This window comes from Rhinichthys klamathensis, unplaced genomic scaffold (assembly GCF_029890125.1).
Source record: "Rhinichthys klamathensis goyatoka isolate OS25496 unplaced genomic scaffold, OSU_Roscu_1.1 h1tg000221l_1, whole genome shotgun sequence".
Taxonomy (NCBI): Eukaryota; Metazoa; Chordata; class Actinopteri; order Cypriniformes; family Leuciscidae; genus Rhinichthys; species Rhinichthys klamathensis.
The window spans coordinates 1,391,787-1,417,096 of NW_026606745.1; the positions used below are offsets into that span (position 1 = coordinate 1,391,787).

Consider the following 25,310-nt stretch of genomic DNA (forward strand, 5'->3'; position numbering starts at 1 on the left):
TATTTATGAAGTGATTATTTTATAAAGAACACCGCTTTCTCACATAACGCAGAGAAGCAGCCCCTGCATGAGGTAATAATTGATTCTCGAGCCATCGATATCAACAAATTCAGCACCATCGCCACGGACAGCACCTGGCAACGTCGCACATAAGAAGATATAGCAACTTCCTATAAGGTAGCCTATAGGCCATATATGGTTCTGGGAACACGCCTAGAAATGGTATAGCCATGATATACCTTTAGAGTCTTAGCGCGTTAAGAGACAACGTTATCGGGAAACGCAGCCCTGCTAAACAAGCAAAAACTTAGTGCACGTGTAGAATCAGATGTTCATCAAAATAATGAAACATTTTAAAGACTCATGGTTTTGTTTATGACTCTGCAGTTTGTTTGGATATTTCTAGAGTGACCACACCTTTTTATTTATATGTTTTTTTCAGTATTCGATGAATAGATAACGATAGGCCTTTATGATGAGTCGTCACAGAAAAACGTGAGACGTGGATTTCAACGAGATAGCAATATCCTTTTCTGAGTGGAGAGTGGTATGTGATTTATACGCTTTCACGAGTTCACACTTACATACAAATAAAGGGAATAAAGTATAATGGAGGGACGCTGCTAAACTGTCAGAGAAATGAGGTGAGACTGCTGAGTCTATATATATGTTTTAATCATGATTGCTGTGCTCTCCACCCGTGTTAATTATCTGAACGTGCTTCTCCCGAACTTTGTTAATAAAGCATCAGGAGTTGTCCTGTAGGTTCAGTTGTCATCTATCTATCTAAAAATTACAGGAACGTCTGTCTGTCTGTGTGTGTGTGTGTGTGTGTGTGTGTGTGTGTGTGTGTGTGTCTGTCTGTTAATCGCATATCTCTCGAACCGTTAGTCCGATGGATCTCAAACTTGACAGGTGTCTTGGGGCACGAGTAAGTGCAGTGCCGAGTTTGACGTTGTTTGGATTAGAAATGCAAAAGATATCGCTAAATATATCGCTAAAAGAAGCACACATTGGTTTTTGCCGCTCTAGCCGCTGGCCACTCCCCCTCTCACACTGCACACTGAGTGAGCACAGCGCAGGACCAGAGACAGAGGGACGAAGAAAGCAGATTTGCTCCCTGAATCGTCGCGCTTATTCATTTGTTAACTGAATCTGCAAGTCAGCTACGCTGTTTACTTCTTAATATTATATTTAATGCGTTCGCAGTCTCTTTCACGGCCATCATTTGTAGTAATTAACGTTATGTGTCATGCGCGCTGAAGTTAGCATGTATATGTTAACTATGTAAAGGTAGTAAATCGCCCGCAAAATAAATAGGATCTGTATTCTTCAAAATTTCATTTTTCCGCGCTTATACTTTTGGCACGGCTTTTGCGCACAAATGCGGCCAAAAGCACTGCAAGCCTGTGAACAGCAATTTGCAAACCGAAAACAACAGAGGCAGGAACTGCAAAACAGATTAACTGCGTAAAAGTTTAATATGTTTCTTTAAACCTACGCTGTTTACTTCTTAATATCTATCTATCTATAAATAGATATTAAGAAGTCAACAGCGTAGCTGTTTTTACTTCTTAATATATTATTTAATTCTGGTGCGCTTAACATTTTCGCTATCTTTCACGGCCATGTAAATATATTACTGTCATGCTTAACATTATCGCTATCTTTCACGGGCATGTATCTGTATCCACTCTAAATATATCCTCCAATGCATCATGTCAGTATCAGTATGCTTTCTACCATGCACAAATAAAAATGTCATTGAACTTTTGCTGTGTATTTGTAACAATGAGCACTCAAACACACCAAACCAACAATTGCTAAAAACACACACAAAAAAAATTATTTTACATTTGCACTAGTTTTATTTAAAGGCACAATATGTAAGATTTGTTGTATTAAAATATCCAAAAACCTCTAGAACAAATGTTATATTTGTTAACTTGTGTAGTCTACTTAGGCTAATTATCCCAAATGTTTCCAACAAAGTTTAAATCCATATAGCCTCGATTTCTGTTTTTACTTCCCAAGAAACCATGCATTTACCAAAGATGCTAGCGTTTTATTAGACAGGTGACCAACAGTTTGGATACCTTTATTGACAGAAAACTAATCATTGTTAAACACTAGCTCAACAACGTTTATTGTTTGAATCTCTTGTTTTTTTCTTGATTTACCGCTAGTGACACGTTTATACCTCACATACACCTCATTATTTTGTCAAGGCTAACATGATAGCATATCACAAAGATCTTTATTTGTAGTCAAATACAGCATTTTCTCTGCCATACAATATAAAAATACACAAAAATATAAAACATTTAAATTGCATGCTATTTAGCAAAACAAGTCATCAAGCTTTAATTAATATGATATTCTAATATCGATCTACTGCATTGTGCAACAACGCAGCGCTGTCTAACTTGATCAAAACAATAAGTATGTAGGGTGAATTGCCCTAATGTGGGACACTGCCTAATGTGGGACACCTAAAGTCTAGTGTTTGTAGGTCCCCCATAAATACATGAATGACAGTGAAACTATGGGTTAGACAAAGCTGTGGTGTCATGTGATCAAAATCACATGACCTATCAAATGTCCAATCATATTTGAGGGTGGAGCAATCATCAAACAGGAGACACCTTGTGTGAAAACCATCCGAAGGTTAATGACATAGAGTTTTAACAAATTTGATGTTAAGGAGTTAAATAGATTTTAAACAAAGCAATCCTGCTACTTTTAGCCAAATATGCTTATGAAATGTTTGTCCATCAAAAAATAGTGTAACTTTATGTGTATAAACTATATATTTTATATTTTTTATCAAATTTCCTAGTGTCCCACATTAGGAAATGTGGTTTCCAAATCCGGGACAGCATGATCAGCCTAATGTGGGACAGTACTTCAATGAGTCAAAAATGTGTGGTGGGGCATGGTTTAAACATTTTTTTTTTTAAATGTAATAAAAATATTAATAATGTTTATATTAGACAAATCTTAACTAAAGAAAAAAATGTTTCACCTAAGGCATTGATGAAATGGAAACAGGATTTTCATGACTTTTTTCAGAATCTGTGGTCAGATATTAATAAATATGTAATTCCTAAAAAATAAGTCAAAGAAACTCACTTTAAAATAATAAATAGATATTATCCATGTAATGATTTTATCAGTAAGTTTAAAGAAGGGGTTTCTCCATTATGCTGTTTTTGTAAAGAGGAAACAGAAACAATTGTACATTTATTTTTTAGTTGTAAATTATTTTGGTCCAAAGTTTATTTTTTAGGTGTTTTACAAATTCATCACTATAACTGATATAATGGTCTTGTTTATGGATTGTGATACTGGTTTACTGGAAATGGATAATACAACTAAAAAAAAAATTACTTTACATGTTTCATCCATTCATAACCAAGAAAATTACTAACTAAGATTTAAGAGAGAATCTAAAATAAAATAAGATTTTACTATTCTACATGTATCAATGTGATTTTTTGGTCTTTTATCATAGATTTTTCAGTGTCCCATATTGGGGGCACAACTGTCCCACATTAGGAAGCTGCAGATTATTTCAGACAACTTGCAATAAGATCACTAATATGTCTTTAATATCTCTTATGAATGGGTTATCTGAATTTTCTCTTTTGATTTGATTAGGACACATACTGTTTTTTTTTAAAATGGTATTGGGTGTGGATTTAATGTTTTGGTTACACATCGCAATATGTCACAGAAGTCTGAAGTGCAAAAAATGTCCCCACATTAGGGCAATTCACCCTATAACACTCTTCAAGAATTTTAATTCGTCAAATAACCTGTATGAGTAGCAATTCGGCAATTGTTTTATTATAATTAGATAAATAATGTGAATATAATTGATCAAACATAACTGTAACGAAGTTCAACTTCAAGAAAGAAGGAAGTGGACGTCAAACGTAACTTTAATCGTAAAATAAACATAAACTGCACAACAAACGAAAGGAACTCCAGCGGCCTCGTTCTGCTCCCATGGCTCTCGGCCCTGCAGCCCTGATTCATAACGTTAATAAAACTAATGTTAATAATACATTAGCTCATCCATGAACATGATTTCTGCTCGATTCCTGTCTGCTTTCCATCAGCTGTGGAGGAGGTGAAGACTAAAACTCCCATGATTCCACGCTCATTCACAGCGTCATCAAGCTACGCCTTTGTTATTGTTTTAAATAAGCCAACTCTAGCATACTGTGCCTTTTGAGGGCATATTCGTTGTATGATTTTGTAAAAAGACGCCCCCTGGGGCTAGACGTCCTCTTTACTTCTAGTTTTCCTCTTGGCCATAGATGGCGCTAAATCTCTATTAGCAGTTTTACTGAAAGGCTTCGCTCCTCTTAATTTCGACTTTTCATCTGAGCAACAATTGTGAGATTTATTCTATTTGACACAGAAATTCATTTAAATGAATAATTAAAAAAAAAAGTTGTAAAGTTGTGTGTTGCAGGTATTAATTTAATTGTAATCCTGTGTTGTTGATTTTTTGTGTTGTTGATTTCATCATTGTAAATTAAATTTGCTTTTAATATTCTACACTCATAACAATTTTTGTCCCAAAATGAAAATGGAAATATTGCATTTATTTACTCTATTTATTTATTTTTTCTAACACATCATCATCATCATCATCCAGTAAATTCCAAACTCGTATCTAAACATGTTAGTATCAGTAAGCGGACATTGTTCTTAAGGGAACCTTGTCCCTGCTACTAAATTGACCTTTGCATGCAATTAATTGCTTTACTTGATACGCGGACATTTTGGTGGTTGTTCCCATTTTTCTTGAGCTAGAGCTGCTTCTTCAATACTTTTCACTTCCATGTGCTCCAAATGGCACCTGAATTCTTTAGAAAGTTGGACAACGCTTCTCGGTTGCTCGCTCAGTGTCTTAGCTGCAAGGTTGGCCTTGTCCTTGTTAAGTAATGTAAGAAATAAGTCAAGGTTATGTTAAGAATTATAGCCTAGATGTCGTTTTAAAACATTATTGATGGGACTTAAAAGTAACATTGACTCCGCAGTTACAAATATAACATATGTATTGATTATCATTACTGCAATGTGAAGCCACATTTATTTAAAAAAAAAAAAAAAAAAAATCCATTTGCTATTTGTGAATGACTATGACCTTCCTGTAAATCTGCTCTCCCCACTGTTGTAGTTCTTTAGTCTTGTACGGTTTCAGCACCATGGCCAGTGCCTTGCATTCTTCATATGCTTTTTTTCCACAAAGTGCTTTTACAACTGTTTACATTTGTCTAACGGGGCATTACTTCTTGCTCAGTCAGTATTTTGAAACTAAGGTTGTTTTTTTTTTTAAAGACGTTTAATCTGTTTTGGAGAGATACTTGTCTATTTGGGAAAAGGTCCCTTAACTGTTAACTCCCAACATTTCATCTCAAATTCAAATGTAAATCCAGACATAGCCTGCGCTATATGTAATTTATCAGGTGGGTATTACAACTACAGTTTTAGGTATGCTCTTTATTATTTCTTTTCATTTTATGATGCAGTAGGCTATTTTTTTTTTATCGATTACAGATTAGGTTAATCATAAATAGAATAGGGGCGTTCTTATTTTACTTTTCTTAAAATAACTAGAATTTGTTATATCAGATCTGGTGTTGTATGATTAATCACTAATTAACTTATTCCCCACAATTGCAAGCGTTTAGGCAGATTGTGTTGACTGGTATACAAACTCTCTCCACTAGAGGACAGCAAATATAGCAAAATGCAGCACTTTTACACAATTTATTCTCAAACAAGCCTGGTTCTTTCATTGGCTTGCGTAATGTCAGTTTCACGTAATTAATTGAGTGCTCAATCAGAATACATGGTTTTGGATTGCATCAAAGTTAATGAATCACTTTGTTACATTCTAAAATTCTATATCAAACTCTAAAAAGCTCTGACTCTTGTAATGTTGTAATGCCCAATAATAACCAAAAGATGGAGGTCTACCAATGACTAATAACTCTTGACTGGGTATTGATGGTGGGGGATGGGAAGCTTACAATCACGTTGCATCTGTATTGGTTACATTTTGCCAGTCTATATGACATCCGTTGATTTGCTAATGGTATCAGTCAAATACATAAGCATTTTTGTGGGGGGGGTTTTACACACTGACTGTACTGACTAACCACATAGCCTACTCACACAGTCAGTCAGACAGATATGAAAATCATAAATGCCTGAATGAAAACAAACAAATAGCTATTGAAAAAAAAGTCTGGTTGTCTCTGAATGCGTCATGAGAAACAAGTGACCCACAGTAATCCCACCTGTCGATTGCTATATTATCCCATGACATGACTCCCCTAAACAATCATTTATATTCGTGCATGACATGCATGGCACGTTGCTTTTAACGAAAAGATGTAAAATGTAAAATGAAGATGTAAGATGACCAGGAGACAAACAGTTCCCCCTTTACGTATACCTCAAACCTGCAGTCCAGATGGCATGGCTTTAGTGCTCCTTGTTAATATGGCAGCGCATGAATGATGCAGTGACCTGTCCTGAAAACAAAATTGATCCCACAACAGATGCACTGATGGGAAATAGAACATAGCATGCTTTTTTTTTTTCCTTGTTTCATTATTAGCAAAATACACATGCACAAAAAATGTCATGCAAGCTAAGGACTTTTTTTTTCTCTAACCAAAATGTCTAGATTCCTCATGTAATGAATGGCACGAGTTAATAAGTGCACTTGTCTGAGGAGGGATGCTGACTTGAAATCTTGCAGTAGAGGTTTTATAAATAACTCTGGTCTCTGGTTTCTGCAGCTGTCACCATAGTTAATTCCTGTTCCTTGTATCTCTCTGAGGACGCTCTGTAAAGTCCTGGTGCTCTGGATTGCTTGTATATTCATTCAAGACCAGAAAACATGCTGTTATAATGGAAAGGCCACTGAGAGGCACCACAAGAACTGTGCAATTAGACTATTTGTTGTGGGTTTTGCCTTTTTTTATTTATTAATAAATTCCATCTTTGAATATATTCAAAGATTCTTATCACTGGAATATTCTTTGAATAGAACACTTCTATAACATCCTGCTTTTAAATTTTGAATATATTCAAAAGAGATTCAAAATAAGATGATGAAATAGAAAGGCCTGGACATCCTAAACATTGGGTTTGATCTTTTATTTTTTTCTGCTTTAGATTAAACAGTTTGTCTTTGCAGTCCCTGAATAGAATGGTACTCGACCACCTTTCATTTAAGTGTCTTCCTAATTTGAAGCTTATCTTGCAATGTGAAACAGATCCTGGTTAAGGTGTGTTAAACCCTCATGCAACCCAGTAATTCTGGTTGAGGAGCGACGGATGCAGACTGAGCCACTGAATCTCTGTCCTCTTCATTATTATCCCCGTCCCACACACTGAATCCGACGGTCCTTTAGATGAGACCGGGTGCTAATGAGGCTAAAGCGGCCTCTTCCGTGGGGCTCTGAGTGAAGAACACCTACTAGGGCGCCAGTGGCTTGTTTTCAGTCTTCTGATATTACAGTGAAGCAGCTTCCATAAATTCAGTCCCTATGATGTTAAATTAGATGAGGACATTGGAGGAACTAAGATTCAGATGAGGAAGTTAATTTTTGTTGATTGACATGTATTTAAACAAATGTGCACAATTTTTTTTTTTTTCACAATTTGTTATCACAACATTTTTTTTTTTTTTTTGTAAAATCAACTTAGATTATTTATGTGGTTCAGATAAAACAATATTTTGATTTTCTGTTGATTAAACCCATTTCCATTTCAATTAACTCAAAATTTTAAGGCAACCAGCTTATAAAAGCTTTTAAAAGTTAAACCAACAATAAATATTTTCTACAGTGAATGACAATAAAATAAATATTGATATAAATTGGAGTCCATACAATGTACAAGGAGGGATGCAGGTGGTTGGGGTTGTGTTTGACATTGGATGAGGTGTGGGGTTGATAGCAGGCCAGGGGATGAACAAAAGGAATGGACATTTCTTTGTACTTTTTAACAAGGAAAGAATAAAAAGAAATAATAGTGGAGGGGAGCGACTTAAGTAATAAAATGATATTAAAATGATATAAATAGATTTTTTAAAATTTCAAATAAACAGTTCTGAACTTTCTGTTCATCTTAGAATGTTTCACGGTTTCCACATAAATATTAAGCAGCACAACTGTTTTCAACATTGATAATAATCTTTCTCAGCATACTGATTTCCGAAGGATCATGTGACACTGAAGACTGGAGTAATGATGCTGAAAATTCAGCTTTGCCATCACAGGCATTTTAAAATATATTCAAATAGAAGGTTTAAAAAAAAAAAAAAATTGTAATAATAATTCTCAATATTTCTGTTTTTACTTTTACTTGAAATAATCTCATAAACCCCAAACTTTTGAACAGTAGTGTATATATGTGGATATGTATGATATAGAACAGGTAAATAATGTAACAATGATTACACTCAATGGACTGAGATCATTTTTCTGCATAGTTTGAACTTTGGCTTTTGCATTTTCAACTACATATATTGAGCTTATTTATGAAGACTTTGGGGCATCAGGCCAAGCGTTTGTTAAGTATTAATAAGAATTAGGAATGCATAAACTAACCTTTTGGCATCTTGAATTGTCAGAATAATCCAGAATAACCATATTTGGATTAGGAACCAAGAGATTTGCTTTTGAGCACAGAATGATAAACTCAGGATAGTGACTGATCCTTTAAATTGTTTGCCATTTCTATTAGTATACAATGCAGAGACTAGATGAAGGACTAGTGATGATATTATTCCTTACACAGAGCTGTCCAGGCTTGCCTCGGCAAAAGAGATGCGGAGGACATCAAAGGTGTTTCCAGTTTGTCTTACCTTATGACTTTATGCTTTGTCCCTCATTTAACTCTCACGATATGCTTCAGTGAAGCATGACTAGCTCTGCAATGAGCAGTGACAGACAGCACTAAACATTCCAAGCAGTGGGGAACGGGACAGCTGCGTGGACTAGAACAGAAAAGAGAAAGAGAGCTTCGCGACATGTGACTGCTGAAGTATTTAAGCTTTATTGCATGAAAACATCTAAATGCATCCCTTTTTTTTCTTCTTCACTTTGTCACCTTCTCCCTGAGTCACCTCTCCCTCCGGCATCCTTGTCTTCTTCCATCTCACTCTTCCCTCCATCATCTGTTAGGTGAACAGTATCCGCCAGGTTTGTGAGCCTCTTTTGTCTTGGAGCAGGAGATGTTGGCGCAGCCGGATCATGTTTCAAACTTTCATTTCCTGAAATGTTTGAGGGAACATCCAGGGTTTTATCAGTGCCCGTTACACTGAGTGGAAGGGGGAAGGAGCTCGAGTTACCTGGCCGGTCACTTAGCCATCAATGAACAAACGACTCTCTTTGAGCTGAGATCAGGGGGCTCATGCAGGCCCCCTCCATTATGATTCATTTTTTTGCACAGAGCTCACTCAGAAACACACATGCACATGCGAAATGTATCATGCACCTACTGTAATAACGATATATATGCTTTCAGAGCAGCAGGCAAGGTCAATAATATGGTTCCTCATTTAAACCTTATTGAGCTTGATTTTGTCTGTGAACCCAACACAGACATACAAGTAGCTACACGGTATCTTAAAAGGATAGTTCACCCAAAAATGTAAATCGTCACCATTACGGTACTTACTGTCATGTTGTTCCAACCCTGACTTATTTTCTTCTGTGGAATTTAAAAAATAATAATATTTTGAAGAAGGTTTTAACTGTTTTTGCCCATACTATGTAAATGGGGTTCAAAAACAAACATAGACATTCTGCAAAAAAAATAAAATAAATGTATGTTTCAAGAAAGACATGAGGTTGAGAGGTTGGGAACGACCTTTTCTCTTGGACACAGATCAAGATGTTATGACAGGCTGTCTGTCAGCTCTGATCACCTGTGAGTCTCCTCCCACAATGCCCCTCTTCACCTCTGTAATTGTGCGTGTCTTCACCTCTGCTCTCCACAGGAAGGATCTGTGTTTGTCAAGTCGACTTTTAAAAAAAAACAGTGTGGAAATGTCCAGCGTGAAAAGAGCACTTGGTTTGTTCAGTTTAGAGCTTCAGAATATGTGTGTAAACAGTGTTCTCACCTTGAATGATCTCTTGGTGCATCCCAATTCACATACTTGTGCACTATACTATGACGTTGTTTGTATAAATAGTGCGAGTAGTGTGTTCACACTGAAAATTCCAAATAGAAAAAGTGCACTTTAAATACCTAGATGATGCACTTAATTAACTGAAAAAAAAGGAAGTGTGGAATGTTGGATACGTCGTCTTGCACTCATCTGTCCCAGTTTTAATTAGGCTACATAGCGAAGGGGGGAGGGGCATCAGACTCCCAAGGTGAATGACAAAATAACCTTATACAATTCATTCACTACATAGTGCATAAAGTACATGCGTCATTTGGGACATTGTCTTTGTGAGACTTTCTGAGATCATCATTATTGTTGTATCACTTCTGAATGGATCAAGACCTTACTTAAGATTTCAACTAGGGATGCACATTGTTTAAATTATGTCCATGTAATGCAGATTACCGATAAATGGCCACAATTAAAAGTGTCTATACTATTTTATTTAAATACATTTTAAATAAAAAAATCAATAATTTTAGATTCTACAAGAACATTTAAGCATCTCAAAATTATAATGTATGGAATAAAAAAATAATATCCACTTCATATTTACTAACAATTCAATTTAGCAGTTTTACAGTGTTGTGTATAGATCATGTTATGTTTCTAATATCTCAGCTGGCTGGCTGAATATCTATAATGCTCACAAAGGGTTCATTTATTGATCAAATATACAGTCAAATTGTATTGTGCTGCTTAATATCTTTGAGGAAATTGCAATACATTTTCAGGATTCCTTGATGAATAGAAAGTTCAAAAGAACATCTGTATTTAAAATAATTTTTAACTTTAATCTTTACTGTCCCTTTTGATAATTTTACTGACCCCAGACTTTTGAGCAGTGGTGGTGTGTGTATTTATTTTCTAGAATTTTCCTTCCATGTATATATATATATATATATACACTCACCGGCCACTTTATTAGGTACACCTGTCCAACTGCTCGTTAACACTTAATTTCTAAGCAGCCAATCACATGGCGGCAACTCAGTGCATTTAGGCATGTAGACATGGTCAAGACAATCTCCTGCAGTTCAAACCGAGCATCAGTATGGGGAAGAAAGTTGATTTGAGTGACTTTGAACGTGGCATGATTGTTGGTGCCAGAAGGGCTGGTCTGAGTATTTCAGAAACTGCTAATCTACTGGGATTTTCACGCACAACCATCTCTAGGGTTTACAGAGAATGGTCCGAAAAAGAAAAAACATCCAGTGAGCGGCAGTTCTGTGGGCGGAAATGCCTTGTTGATGCCAGAGGTCAGAGGAGAATGGCCAGACTGGTTCGAGCTGATAGAAGGGCAACAGTGACTGAAATAACCACTCGTTACAACCGAGGTATGCAGCAAAGCATTTGTGAAGCCACAACACGCACAACCTTGAGGCGGATGGGCTACAACAGCAGAAGACTCCACCGGGTACCACTCATCTCCACTACAAATAGGAAAAAGAGGCTACAATTTGCAAGAGCTCACCAAAATTGAACAGTTGAAGACTGGAAAAATGTTGCCTGGTCTGATGAGTCTCGATTTCTGTTGAGACATTCAGATGTTAGAGTCAGAATTTGGCGTAAACAGAATGAGAACATGGAACCATCATGCCTTGTTACCACTGTGCAGGCTGGTGGTGGTGGTGTAATGGTGTGGGGGATGTTTTCCTGGCACACTTTAGGCCCCTTAGTGCCAATTGGGCATCGTTTAAATGCCACGGCCTACCTGAGCATTGTTTCTGACCATGTCCATCCCTTTATGGCCACCATGTACCCATCCTCTGATGGCTACTTCCACCATGTCACAAAGCTCTAATCATTTCAAATTGGTTTCTTGAACATGACAATGAGTTCACTGTACTAAAATGGCCTCCACAGTCACCAGATCTCAACCCAATAGAGCATCTTTGGGATGTGGTGGAACGGGAGATTCGCATCATGGATGTGCAGCCGACAAATCTGCGGCAACTGTGTGATGCCATCATGTCAATATGGACCAAACTCCCTGAGGAATGCTTCCAGCACCTTGTTGAATCTATGCCACGAAGAATTGAGGCAGTTCTGAAGACAAAAGGGGGTCCAACCCGTTACTAGCATGGGGTACCTAATAAAGTGGCCGGTGAGTGTATATATACAGTAAAACAAATTATAATAATAATAAAAAAATTATATATATATACATACAGTAAATATATACCGTATATATATATATAGACTATAGATAATAAATATGGATCTATTCATCACACAGACAATTCAATTCTAGAAAATATACAGTATATACACACCAACACACTAATTTGTATATCATTTTATATATTTAGTGTATATATAAAAGTATCAATATATATTTTATATCAACTCTCCTGTGCAGGACAGGCCTCGCATATTCTGTAAAACTTCGAAATAAGAATGTGTGTGGTATATATGAGTGAACATGAGTGTGTACATATTAATGTCAATTTATATGAGCCCGTGCACTCTACACATCGGCTCCTCCGTGGTCATCACCCCTAAATGCCTGCTCTATGAACCCTGGAGCGACTGACGCCAGGCTCACAGCAAGTCTGTGAAAAACCCCTGCCCTCTTACTCTTCAGACGCTGCTGATGGAGGACTCCCTGCCTGGGTGACAACTGCCTCCACTCGTTTATCAGTGGGGCTTGGCTTTGAAACCTGAGCCTCTGTGACCGTTTGGAAGTAATCCGTTACCCAGCGCTGCAGAACAGACCATGACCATCGAGGGTGCTGGGAAAGCGTGTGACCTTCGAGTTTTTACTGATAAAAGCGTGAAGTCATGCCAAATTGGTGGAGTAATATTGCTGTCTTTTTGACAAATCTATAAAAGATAATATCTTCCCCCAGACAGGAAGCTCATCTGAAATCAGCTGTACAGAGAGATGACGCACCGGCAGGTGTGCGGCACAGGTTCTGCCTTTTATGACGCGTGTTTGCTCAAGTGCAAGTGTCAATGCATAGGGGAACGTGGCATGTGATGCCTTTTTTTTTTACCTCCTACATTGACAATAATTTCCCGAATGAGTGTACCGAAGTCTGAAGCTCTGATTGTTTTCTCCACACCTTCCTAAATTAGATAATTACAACAATTATAATTGTATCGTTAAAGTAAACGTTGATGTCATTGTAATGGAACACAATGCTGGATGATTGGCAGCTGGAGAAACGCGCAGTCACTGTGGTGATGCCATGAGTCCTGACTTCCTGTAAGGTGATACAATGTCCTGCACTGCTCGTTCATCTTGCTTCATTCTTTTGTTTAGTTCAGGGGTGCAAAACAGGGCTACAGTCCTGCAGAGTTTAGCTTCAACTCTAATTAAACACTTCTGATCCAGCTAATCAAGTCCTACAGGTTTGTGTGTGGAGCAGAGTTAAACTCTCCAGGACTGTGGCCCTCCAGAGTTTTGCACCATGGGTTTTTGTTTGGCGGGAGAATGAAAAGGGGTACACAAAATCTTTTAAAGCTGACTACTAATTTTTTTAATTTGCTAAACATTTTTTATTTATGAAGGAATTGGTCACCCTTTCTTCTGTGGAACACAATTCGTTTTTTTATTATTTTATTTGGGCAATGAAATTCAATGGGTCCAATGTTGATTTAGACCCCAATGACTTTCATTGTATGGACAAAAACAGTAAAAACATTCTTCAAAACATTTTCTTTTGTGTTCCACAAAAGAAAGTCAGTCATAAAGGTTTGGAATAAAGGTGCACACATGATGACATCATTTTCTTTTCTTTGGAACACTATTACTTTAATAATGAAATAAGAAAATAGAATATTATTTAATAATATTGATGGATCATATGTTTCTTTGATTTATGAGTGTGTATTGCAATAAATGTTCCATTGGGATTACAGGGTCCACTACAGTTAATAAGGGATTCTCAGCGTCTCTCCAAGGCCATATTCTTTGACACACAACCATATGGAAAACCACTTTCACTTTTTTTTTTTGTGCAAATGCCTAACCATTCCTGAGCTTTCCAGTGATTTATTATAAGCTGTTAGCACAAACTAACATTTGCCGTCCAACACAGAACCGTCTTAATCTTCTAAATTCTAAGGTTTGTTTAAAGAGTTTATGTCTATCTTTTCTCAACCATCCGTTTGTTAATTTATCAAATAGCTGCTGTAGTCACACAGATTCCTCCATTTGATATTTCAAATCTTTTCGGTCTGTACAGCTTCCAAACATTTTGACGTGTGTGTGTGTGTGTGTGTGTGTGTGTGTGTGTGTGTGTGTGTGTGTGTGTGTGTGTGTGTGTGTGTGTGTGTGTGTGTGTGTGTGTGTGTGTGTTTATGCTGTTTGTTTGTCCCGTCTTGTAATCCTATGATGCCTCACTGAGCCAAACCTCGAGGCAAGGGATGACCTGAGCTCAGGTGACAAAAGGTAATACGGGGAAGGGCAGGGAGCCATGAAGCCCACCTGTTCTCCCTTACCCCCCTTAACAACTCCCAAAAGTCTAAACTATTATCTGTGAAGAAAATAGCACTCAGTCATTCCCCCTCCTAAACCCCACAAAGGCTGCTCACATTACAGCCGAACCCTTTTCTTCCCACATGAGAAACACTCTATTTGTCTCATTCCCGTTCAGCACAGGCCTCTGCTTTGTGTGCTCACCTTGGTTTACAGGGCTGTAGAGCTTGTGCTCCAAGAGGGAAAGGGGGACTGGAAACCTGAATCCTTTAAAAAGCAGCGTTAGTCCGCTATAGAGCTCCAAACAACCTGCCCGCTTTTTCCGAAGTGACTATAACAGCAAACCGAAACTTCATACCATATCTTATTTTTAATTTACTTATAGTTATTTACTATTACTTTTTTTTTCTTGACTCTTAATTGGTTGTAGCATATTGAAAAAATCTGTAGAGGTTTACTCTTTCTGTTTGAGTTCAGTATTCAGTACATAAGGGTTAGTTCACCCAAAAAGGAAAATTCTGTCATCAATTACTCACCCTCATGTTGTCCCGTAAGACCTTCGGTCATCTTCAGAACACAAATTGAGGTATTTTTGATGATTTGATGGTCCGATAGCTTTCTGACCCCACATAGACTGAAACATACTCGAGAATAAAAGCGACGAGAATACTGAGCCGGCGTTCTGACGTATAACCCGGAAGCACTGCACTGTTTACAACAGCATCAGAGACTGACACAGAAGAGAAGAAATTGTTGAATAAAGTCGTTATTTTGGGGGTTTTTTGCACACAAAAAGTATTCTCGCTTCATAATATTAAGGTTGAACCACTGTAGTCACACAGACTATTTTACCGATGTCTTTATACCTTTCTGGACCCTTTAAAATGGTGATTACGTTGCAGTCTATGTATGGTCAGAAAGCTCTCGGATTCCATCAAAAAAATCTTAATTTGTGTTCCGAAGATGAATGGGTCTTACGCGTTTGGAACGACATGAGGGTGAGTAATTAATGGCAGAATTTTTATTTTTGGGTGAACTAACCCTTTGACATTTATTAAAGTGATAACTCTCCCAAATTTTAAATTCAGTCTACTCTCTATAATGACAGAATTTAGTTTTTTTGGAGTGAATTATCCTAAGTAGCATTTTTAGAAATGTTGATAGGTTGTCTTTGATTGGTGACTGCATTTGTTAAGAGCACAGTAACTTAGAATGTTGTGTATATATTTTCTACAAATAGGCCTAATTTAATATTTCCACAAATATGTTCTCATATAAACAAACAATGTTTAAATTTGTTCAAATGATGCATCAGTAAAATACTTGAGACTATGCTTCCTAAGCCATTGGTACTGGTTTGCGTGTTTGTTCTTTTGTTTTTTGATATGAACAAGGTTGGATTGTCCATTATATCACTTTTTCGTTTTAAGAGACATCTCTGAACAATTAACTCGGTTAATAATAATAGATAATAAGTTAATTTTAGAAAGTTGGTCTGAGTAGCCTAATTCCCTAATTTGATTATCTAATAATTAAAACAAAATACAGAATTTAGATAAGAAACGAAAACATTTGAATGGTACCCGCGGCTGTCAACAAATGTTGCATTTAATGTCAAAATTGCACGATTTGGTACCATGGGGGCAGAATTGAAGTGCCCCTCTATGGGCGGTTCTGGGCCTCCAGTGCTCTAATGCGAACCTATAGCGCAAGCAACTGGTTCCGATTAGCGACCGGAAATCCTCGGTACTCTCTGTTAAAAACAATTACACTGACATGCTTGCGTGGAAGATGGGTGGGAGACTGCCTGGTTACTCGACATGTCGCTGGGCTAACGATCCTTGTAAAGTCTTTCCTTCAGTTTGACCATATTTTAAATAAGCCAACATCGGCCAATGCCAAATAATGTAGCCTAGTTAGGCTATTCTGTAAGCGTTAAAGTTAGTGGAGGACATTATTATTACATAATATTATTGTCTTAAGATCATTGTGCCAATGAAACAACAAGAACACATGTCAGCTGGGCCCGAAAGCCATGTTTGCGTTTTTGCTCAAAAGAAACTTATGAATGAAGCCACGTGAGTTTGCCTCCCGCAGCTGGTATGTCTTCTCTTTGGCCCAGAACCACCAGAACAAACATTGGGAGAGCGCAAAGTAAACACCCCACTACAAACCTAACGATGCACTGTGACCACAAAAGCAACACGAGGCTAAAGGAAAATCAACAACTCCCCGCTTTTTGTTGACCCACAATATTAAGAGGACGTTTGTGACACGAGTAGCCTACATTATATAGAAAATTATAGGTACGGAGAAGGGATATTATCATAAGAGGATAAATAGGGTCATCCAATATGTATTTTATCTACTAGGCTAATTTATTTTACCATACTTTTTACAATTCGTTATTTAGTAGCCTATTGTAAGTATTGTAATTTCCATTGGTCTGTATGTAATTTCTTGTCAAAATATTTGGACACGGGGATTTCAAAACGAATTGTTTTGGGTTAAACTTTGATATTTAAGTCAGATCTAGGATTAACATAAAGAGCGGGAAAATGTTATTATTTACAATCATTTACTTTTGAAAAATAGGCCTATAATGATTTTGTATCTTTGGTCTGATGCATGAAGAGAATATTTTTCCCCCCTGATTTTAAATTTTACTTAACCATTTTCATTATTTATTTGGAACTATTTAGGGGACATGTTGTGATACAAAGACATGGCCCTTCATCTGTGAACACTTTTTCACCATTTAATATCACAGATTTATGGCGAACTTGTATTTTAATTTTCCACTTCATCTTCGTATTTTATTGGTGCAAAACAGTGTGATGAAATGCTAGAAGAACGTCTTATGAGTTTGAAGAAAAGAATCGCTTTATTAACTGCTTTTGGTTTGTCTTCTGACCAGTTTAACGACTTGGCAAATGTCAGTCCGTAATAGTCTACCACGGTAAAGCGTACCACTGAGTTTTTCTCTGAGAACCAGAGAAAAACTAAGGATTTTTATTTAGATTTATACTGTTCATTTTTCCTTTATATATATATATATACAGTAAAAGTGGCAGATCTCAGTCTATATTTGGTACAAAATAAACAAAAATAAATAAAAGCTCAGTCGTAATCACTTAAGAACCGAGGTCCACTAGGCTTGAAGTTAAGGGTCCCAGTAAAGAATCCTGGAGTTGATGTGGGTGTCCTTGCATGCCGTGTACCGACTGCGCGGCGCCGAGGCCGGTCATGGAATACGCGGACGCGCCGGGGTGGCTCATATTACCCTGGAGCAGGAGCACGGAGTTCTGGTCAGGACTCTGCGGGGGCGAGAACTCGTCCTCCGAGCTTGACATCAGGGACTTCCCGCCGTCCAGCGGTGAAAGCTGGTTCTGTTTGTTTGCGCCCGTGTTGTTGTTTTCGCTGTTCTCTCTGTCAAAGATAATGAGATGAGGGTTACGCAGGTACATTTAACATTTGTAGATCAAATACGCTGTGTAAAATATAAATTCGTAGTCTTCTCAAATATAAATCTAATTTGGTCATGACGGATGACTGTGCAAGAAGAAGAACAAATTCTCACATTAAAATGTATTTATATACCGAATGGCCATCGAAATGAAACCTTCGATTTCACCTGAAAATATTGAGATTTTATAATTAAGTTGAAACGTTCTCTTTTATTTTGACTGCTGACAAATATAAAAATGTAAAAAGAAATGATCTAAAAAAAATGTGCTCCATCTGCTAACATGGGCTAAAATAAGGGGTTTTATCCAAGTCAACAAATATTATAACTTATGACGTGACTATATCAACCTATATTTTCTAAGAGTTAATCAGACCCTTAATGTAACAACTGTACGTTTGTACACTGATACGATGTTAATATTTTGAGGACTGACCAAAAGCAGCGCTCTTGGAATCAAACTATAGCCTAGACGTGTCAACAATAGCATCATCAGCAGTCAGCTGTGAACTAAGTGGAACGAAGGGCTGAATTGGCTGTATGGAACGCGTTTTTATTTTGTTCTCAGGTGACTGAGCTTACCTTTCTTTTGCCTCCGCTGCGCGATCCCTCTGCCGTCTGTTTTTAAACCAGTTGCTCACTTGGGTGGTGGTCAGCCCTGTGGCCTCAGCCAACTCCCTCTTCTCCCGAGGAGATGGATAGGGGTTGTGCGTGTACCACTCCCGCAGCACACCGCGGGATTTCTCCTTAAAACAGTAGCTGGTCTCCTCGCCGTCCCATATTGTGCGTGGCAGAGGAAATTTCCTGCGCACTCGGTATTTCCCCACCGCTCCCAGCGGTCGCCCCCTCAGCTTCTCAGCCTCAACGTAATGGGCCTTAAGCCACAGCTGCTGCAGCTTCGGGTGGTTGTGCGGAGAGAACTGGTGACTCTCTAGTATCTTATAAAGTTCCCTGAAGTTTCCACGATGAAAGGCGACTACAGCCTTGGCTTTGAGGACGCTCTCGTTCTTGTGGAGATGGTCGCAGGCCGGAAGAGACCACAGAAAACGGCCGAGACGCTCAAGGTTCCCCCCTTGTTGCAGCACCTCACATACACACGCGACTTGCTCCTGAGTAAACCCGAAAGAAGGCAGCATTGACATGACGTCTGACTCCCGCTACCAAACCGCTCTCCTCTAGATGCTATAAAGGAAGCGGAATGGGTGACACCTCGTTTGCCTTCGTTCAATGGGAGCGATTAGGTCGCTTGACAAAATTTTTGGGGTTGGAGATGTCCTCTGCGCGCGCCGTGAAGTTTTGGGTGTTTGTTGGAGACAGTTTGTTCACTATCGACTCATGTCGCGCTAAAAGAGCACTGCGCGACTGCTGATTGGCTCTCCAGCTGCCCTATCCCCAGCAGCAGTGCGGAGAGAACTCTGCTTCCATTTCCTCCCACGGGGACTCGGTGGTCTGAAACTGGATCCCCCGTCTCCAGTTCTACCTGAGGGAGCCGGGCACCTCGATACTAATCAATTAGCAACTGTCTGAAGGCACCCAAAGACATTAAAGCGCTTATATTTAATCCTAACATATTTTTAATGAACAATATTATGTTACGTAAACCGAGTCAAATTAACGACATTATCTTCATTTAGCCTATTAATTTATGAGGAAAAAGTCGTGCCTCAATTGCATATTAATATTAGGTAGACAATTCTGATCCGCAGCAAAGAATCTTTGCAATCATCAGCTGATTGCTGTTATTGACTCTACTTGTGCCATTGTCAAAGGCACGCGCCCTGCGCAACGTCTATGCGCGCGGAGATATTTGGAGTTCCATTAAAAACAATCAGCCTCTCGAGCTGGTTAGATAACATAATGCTAATCACTAGATAAGCAGCGCCCCCGGCTCTTCAAACTATTCTACAGAACATGCAAGGCCAGTAGAATCACTGAAATGGCGCTGGTTACACAAACAAATTGCATTTATTTATAAGGATAAACTGAGCCAAATCTAATATCAATAAATTACCTGCTTCAAGTGCAATTTGAGTTTGCGTTCAATTTCAACTTATTTGAGTTCAACAAAATCGGTGAAAAACAAAAAAATTTAGACATTTTGTTATATTTAATATATATAGCCTATTAAATTAAAATTGATCATGCTATTTTTTTTTCTGTTTTGCCTTTCTGCTTTTACTTTATTTGAACTTGAGATCAAAACATCAAACATAGCCTACAGCACTTAAATGATTTGTATTCTTTTGGCTCAGAAAAAAAAATGCATTCTTTCCAGCTCTTTCTTTCTAGTCCTCTCCCCTCTCTCTGTACAGTGAAATCTAAAACCGATGCATTAGTAAATGAGTTCTGTGTTCGTCGAGGTCTTTGCCATCCAGACGCTGTTTTAAGGCATAGATCGCGTTTCTTTATCTTCGCAGAAATCTGCAACCTGACACCGCGGCGACGAGAAACTCACAATCACTCACCCAGAATGGAGCACCTCTTTTAATTTAATTTGAGACGCGGCGTTCATTTTTAAGTCGCTCTTTACGCATGGGCCAGTTAATGTAGACTAAAGCTACTCAAGGAGCCTCCACTGTTCCCTCTATGGGCTGAAATGATCTTGCAAGCCTCAAGACACTGGGATAAAACGAGGACTTAATCGGTTTTAGCAGCCAATCCGTGCACCTGTGAAAACAACTTTTTGCCCACTGTCTCTGAAGGGTCAGAGGAGCAGGCTAATGAAAGCGGCCCCGTCCATCTGTCCTGAGGGATCACCCAAGGCACAAAAAAACTTAGCAAAACGTAAACGCTAAAGATTTACCACTATAAATATTTTCTGGGCTTACAATTTCTTTTCAAATGCAAAATAAATGGTTGTAGTAGGCTACATTTGATATTTTTAGAACAAGAAAAAACACGATTTTGTCTAATTGGCTCACTTTAAGTTTTGTGAATAATTTTGTCTCATTTTACAAAATTAAACCAAACCTTACAAAACTTTAAACGTTTTTAAATGCGTAGCTTATTCATTTTTCATATGAATGCACAGCACTGTAAAACACTTTCTGCACTTTCTTTCGTCAAATCAACTTAGATAATTAATGTGGTTCAGATAACATGATATTTTGAGTTTCTATTTATTAAACCAATCTCCTTCATTGCATTAACTCAGATGTTTTATTTTTAATGAACTCAAAATTTTAAGGCAACCATGCAGGTTAAACCAACAATATATTGTAAATTATTTTGACTTCTCTATCACTTATATCTCAATGGATTAAATGACGTTTCATACGTTTTTAACGGTGGTTTCCCAATCCATAACCAATTTTCCATTGCTGTATGTGACTAGACTTTATTGAATTTAACGACATTTAGGTCTATTTCGTCAGTGGGGTCAAGTATCAGCGTCAGTGTAACAGCACACGGGCCTGTGATTGACGGCGCTCGGGTTGTCGTAATGTCTCCAGCACATTGCCGCGCGCCCCCTCCTTAAACCTCAGAAATCGAAAGGCCGTGCCCGTTCTCAGGCCTTGATCATTTCAAGATGTGCTCTTTTATGGCCTAAAGGCGAGGGTTGGCAAGGTCGACGCGAACTCCGGCACACATACCAATGGTAAACACACCATAAACTGCTTCCCTCAAAAAAGCAATCACGGTAGGCTATACAATGAACAACAATGAGGTCATTCTCTTAAAGTAAGGTTCAGTCATGTTCATAACTCTCCAAGCGTATTAAACAGAAAATCTGAAATGTAAAAAATTATTAAATCAGTTTGACGCAGAAATTTCGTTCGTAAACACGCTATTCTTAATTTGCTGCAGGTTTAGAGTCTACATGTTGTTCTATAATGCGATGTGAAAGGCTAACATCAAAGCAATCACATTTTTCACAAAACCTATCTGAATTAATGATCAGTAAAAAAAAAAAAAAAAAAAAACACAAATCTAATTTTGGTCATTGGTAAAGAAAGAATGGGTTTGAACTGCAAGTGACATTTACATTTAATTATTGAAGTCATAGGGCGAGTAAAGGTAATCTGGGTAAAATTAGGCCTACATTAGGTCATTTGAGGCATATGCTCAATAATTTTAAGCCTCTTGGTTTATGAAAATGAGAACCTGATTGAGAAAATGAGATGAGACCCTTTATATTATTTCACACATGATTATTTTTGTACTTGTATTTGATTGTTTTGTTTTTTGTACAGATTGTTTCTTGAGTTTTTCAAGCAGAGTTTAATTTACTGTACAAGAAAGACTTTTTTTCCGTTGTGTCCTCAGTAGAGGACATCAGGATGTGTGTGTGTGTGTGTGTGTGTGTGTGTGTGTGTGTGTTTTCATCTGCTGGGAGACACAGCAGATTAATTACATAGGCCTACTATTTTTATTTAATTCATATGAAATAAGATATTTCTTTCAAACTTATTTATTTATTTAGTTTTTACAAAAGTGGTTGTGTCATCTGTTTATTATGCCCCAAACACTACTAAATAATAAATAAATAAAAATAAATAAATAAGAAAAAAAATGTTTGTTTTTCCGACTCCCAGTAGGACATGATTAGGACACTCATCACTTTGTTTGTCACATTGTTAGTGTTTTTCCCCATTCTAATCAGAAACATCAATGATAACAATAAATGCGGTTATTTCAGAAAGTAGCTTGCACTTGCTGTCTGCACAATAATGTGATAGGACAAGTTTTGAGTTGTATTTTAAAGCTTTTATGTGTGGTATCAAGTCTTTGGTTTCCTCATGCCACAAACCCATCAGCATTCATGCTTATATTTTTCTGTTTAAGTAAAGTTTGCAAAGTCAAGGCAGACCCATGCCACAAAGCTCTCAATATAGCATTTAAAACTATAGCTTATGAGCATCCCTTACATTTAATGGATTAGATATTGAAGTCATTCTGCTGACCCCTGCTGGCTTGGATGTTCTAGTGATATTAGAACATATATTATTATATTATTATATGATATATAGAATTATATTTTAAATATTTATTTTATATATATATATATACATTTAAATATTATAAAATATGTTTCATAATCCCCTTGCTTAGAATTATTATTTTTTTTGTGTGTATGAAAGTATTTGGAAGTACTTGTTCACTCAGTGTTTGCATAAAACAAACATAGATTAATTTTCTCTATATTAAAGAGGGTGTGTGTGTACAGAAGTGGTGGGTCTCAGACCCAGTTGCCCCTTGACCTCACATTAGCGCACAGTATATAGTGCTGTGGTGCAGTGGGCACAAGGGTCCGGTTACATGTGCTTCACAGTCTGCTGTGCTTCACTAAATGCCACACTTTGAAACCTCCAGAAAAAGTCAGGGGTCAGGTTCTTTAATAAGCCCACTTCTGCAGGGTTTCTTATTTTTTATGGCCTGTCTTTCCCAGGATTTATGAACATCTTCACTTTGATTTAAAAAAATTCAAATATGCTGAAAATTGCTGTCTTCTGGGGTGTGGATCTGTTATTACTTTCTTAACATCTATAATATAATCTGCTAAACCATGATTTTTTTTTTTTTTGATGTACAGTACTTTTCTCATGATATATATATATTTGTGGTTGACACTAAGTTCCTTGTACTTTGCATTCTTTTGGTGAAACTGGAGAGCGAATTAAAAGAAAGGTGTTTTTTTGTTCTCTTCTGTGCCTTCTTTTGTTATAAAAGATGAATCATCCCATTCACGGTAGGTGATGGAGTGACGTATTTTGTATTTAAATAATACAGAAAAGCAACATAACACTGCTTCCCATGAAATGGACAGTGACATATAGTCTACCAAGGGGAAATTGGGGACATAAAACACACATGTCCCTCTTTCGTGCGACCACCATTTCTTTGCTTAAAGCCCCAGACAATAGTGCTTTCTTACCCTGCAGTATTCCAGAAGGCGCCACCTGATACCTGGCAATCAACTAATCTGGTGCCCTAGGCGACAGGGTCACCTTTGGGCAGGTAACAATAGATTCTTTACCCAATGTGCTTTTTTGTCTCCTCCTTTGTGCGAGGGAGCAAATCCTACCTGGGCGCCATTCAATTAGCGCTGACTCACACGGGCTGGTGTAGACAACTGCGCGCCAAGACAAGGAAATGTTCCCACAGCAGTAGGACATTCTGGCTCCTACTTTCACACTTTCTTGAACAATCAAAATTTGCATAGATACCAGTCTCATAAATGAAAAAATCTGCTGCCTATATTGTGCTACAACACATTGATGTGCGATATGAAATTCCTGTTATAATATATATATAATGTTATATTGTAATAATATTAAGAACAGAATATATATATCTCCTGTATCACCCGTTCATAATCTACCAAACGATGAGCCTGCATTTTTGCCCTGGAGTCCTGGCCAAAAGTCTATTCCTGCTAGATCATGTGAGGACGGTTCAGGAAATCTAATAAGGATCTGTAACTTCTCCTCATATACTCTGGCTTTTTGGATGACCTTTACTTTGAGTAATGTCATGACAGGTACCATATGACACTTTAAGAGTGAGCGGGGCTTATTCAGCTGCCAGGTTTTGGCTAGAGATCACAGAGGACGCCCCTGGTGAGAACACAAGCTTGATCTCCACCGTCCTGCATATGTGTACGTCCATGCATTAGTAATGTCTGAGATCACCGCCAGCCATCCAGGGGGTCCAAGTTGTAGCCTGATCTGGTTAAATGGATAGTCTTGGATGTCCTTTAGACCGACATCATGCCTGCCATTGGTTAAAAACAAATAGCCGACTTACCTGGTGCTTCCAATAAGAGATGATTCATTGAAAGTGATGTCATTCCCGTTACTTATTGAATTATCTGGCTAGGACTCTAATGTGAAACACCGGTGTCAGTGACATAGACAACCCTCGGATCATTCATTATATATGTACAAATATAAATATTTAATAGGGTGGAAGGGTTTAGAAAAAATAGGTTTTTCAAGCAGGACTGACGTTTTAGGTTTTCTCGTGGTTCTTGAACTATATGTACAGAGCTCACTTTTGGTGTAAAGGTGTGGTCACATTAGTGAAATCTTAGCAAAATGTGGAGACAGAAAATGTCATTTGTCTATTTTCAATATTGTAGCGATGTATGAAGTACTGAAGTCACTTTCAAACAAAGCAGCTTTCTGTTGGTCAATGTAGCGAATTTGCGAGACTAATTTGAACCTGTTGTGAAATCTGTGAGGGGAAACCTTTCACCCAAATGCAAA

At 37.7% G+C, this 25,310-nt stretch overlaps 1 protein-coding gene across 1 annotated transcript; it reads right to left on the reverse strand.

Annotated features, from left to right (window-relative positions):
* Positions 1-17,494: 17,494 nt before the first annotated feature.
* On the reverse strand, positions 17,495-19,504 carry six1b (SIX homeobox 1b). The gene is made up of 2 exons (XM_056264450.1): positions 18,685-19,504; positions 17,495-18,065 (listed from the first exon to the last, which is right to left on the reverse strand). The coding sequence occupies exons 1-2, from the start codon at positions 19,242-19,244 to the stop codon at positions 17,771-17,773; spliced, it is 855 nt and encodes a 284-aa protein (XP_056120425.1). The 5' UTR covers positions 19,245-19,504; the 3' UTR covers positions 17,495-17,770.
* Between the last annotated feature and the right edge of the window lie 5,806 nt (positions 19,505-25,310).

Excerpts from the sequence above, each read along its gene's own strand:
- six1b (XM_056264450.1), bottom strand. The coding sequence starts at position 19,244 with ATGTCAATGCTGCCTTCTTTCGGGTTTACTCAGGAGCAAGTCGCGTGT. Across the intron at positions 18,066-18,684 it reads GCAGCGGAGGCAAAAGAAAG|AGAGAACAGCGAAAACAACA; the intron begins GTAAGCTCAGTC and ends TATCTTTGACAG.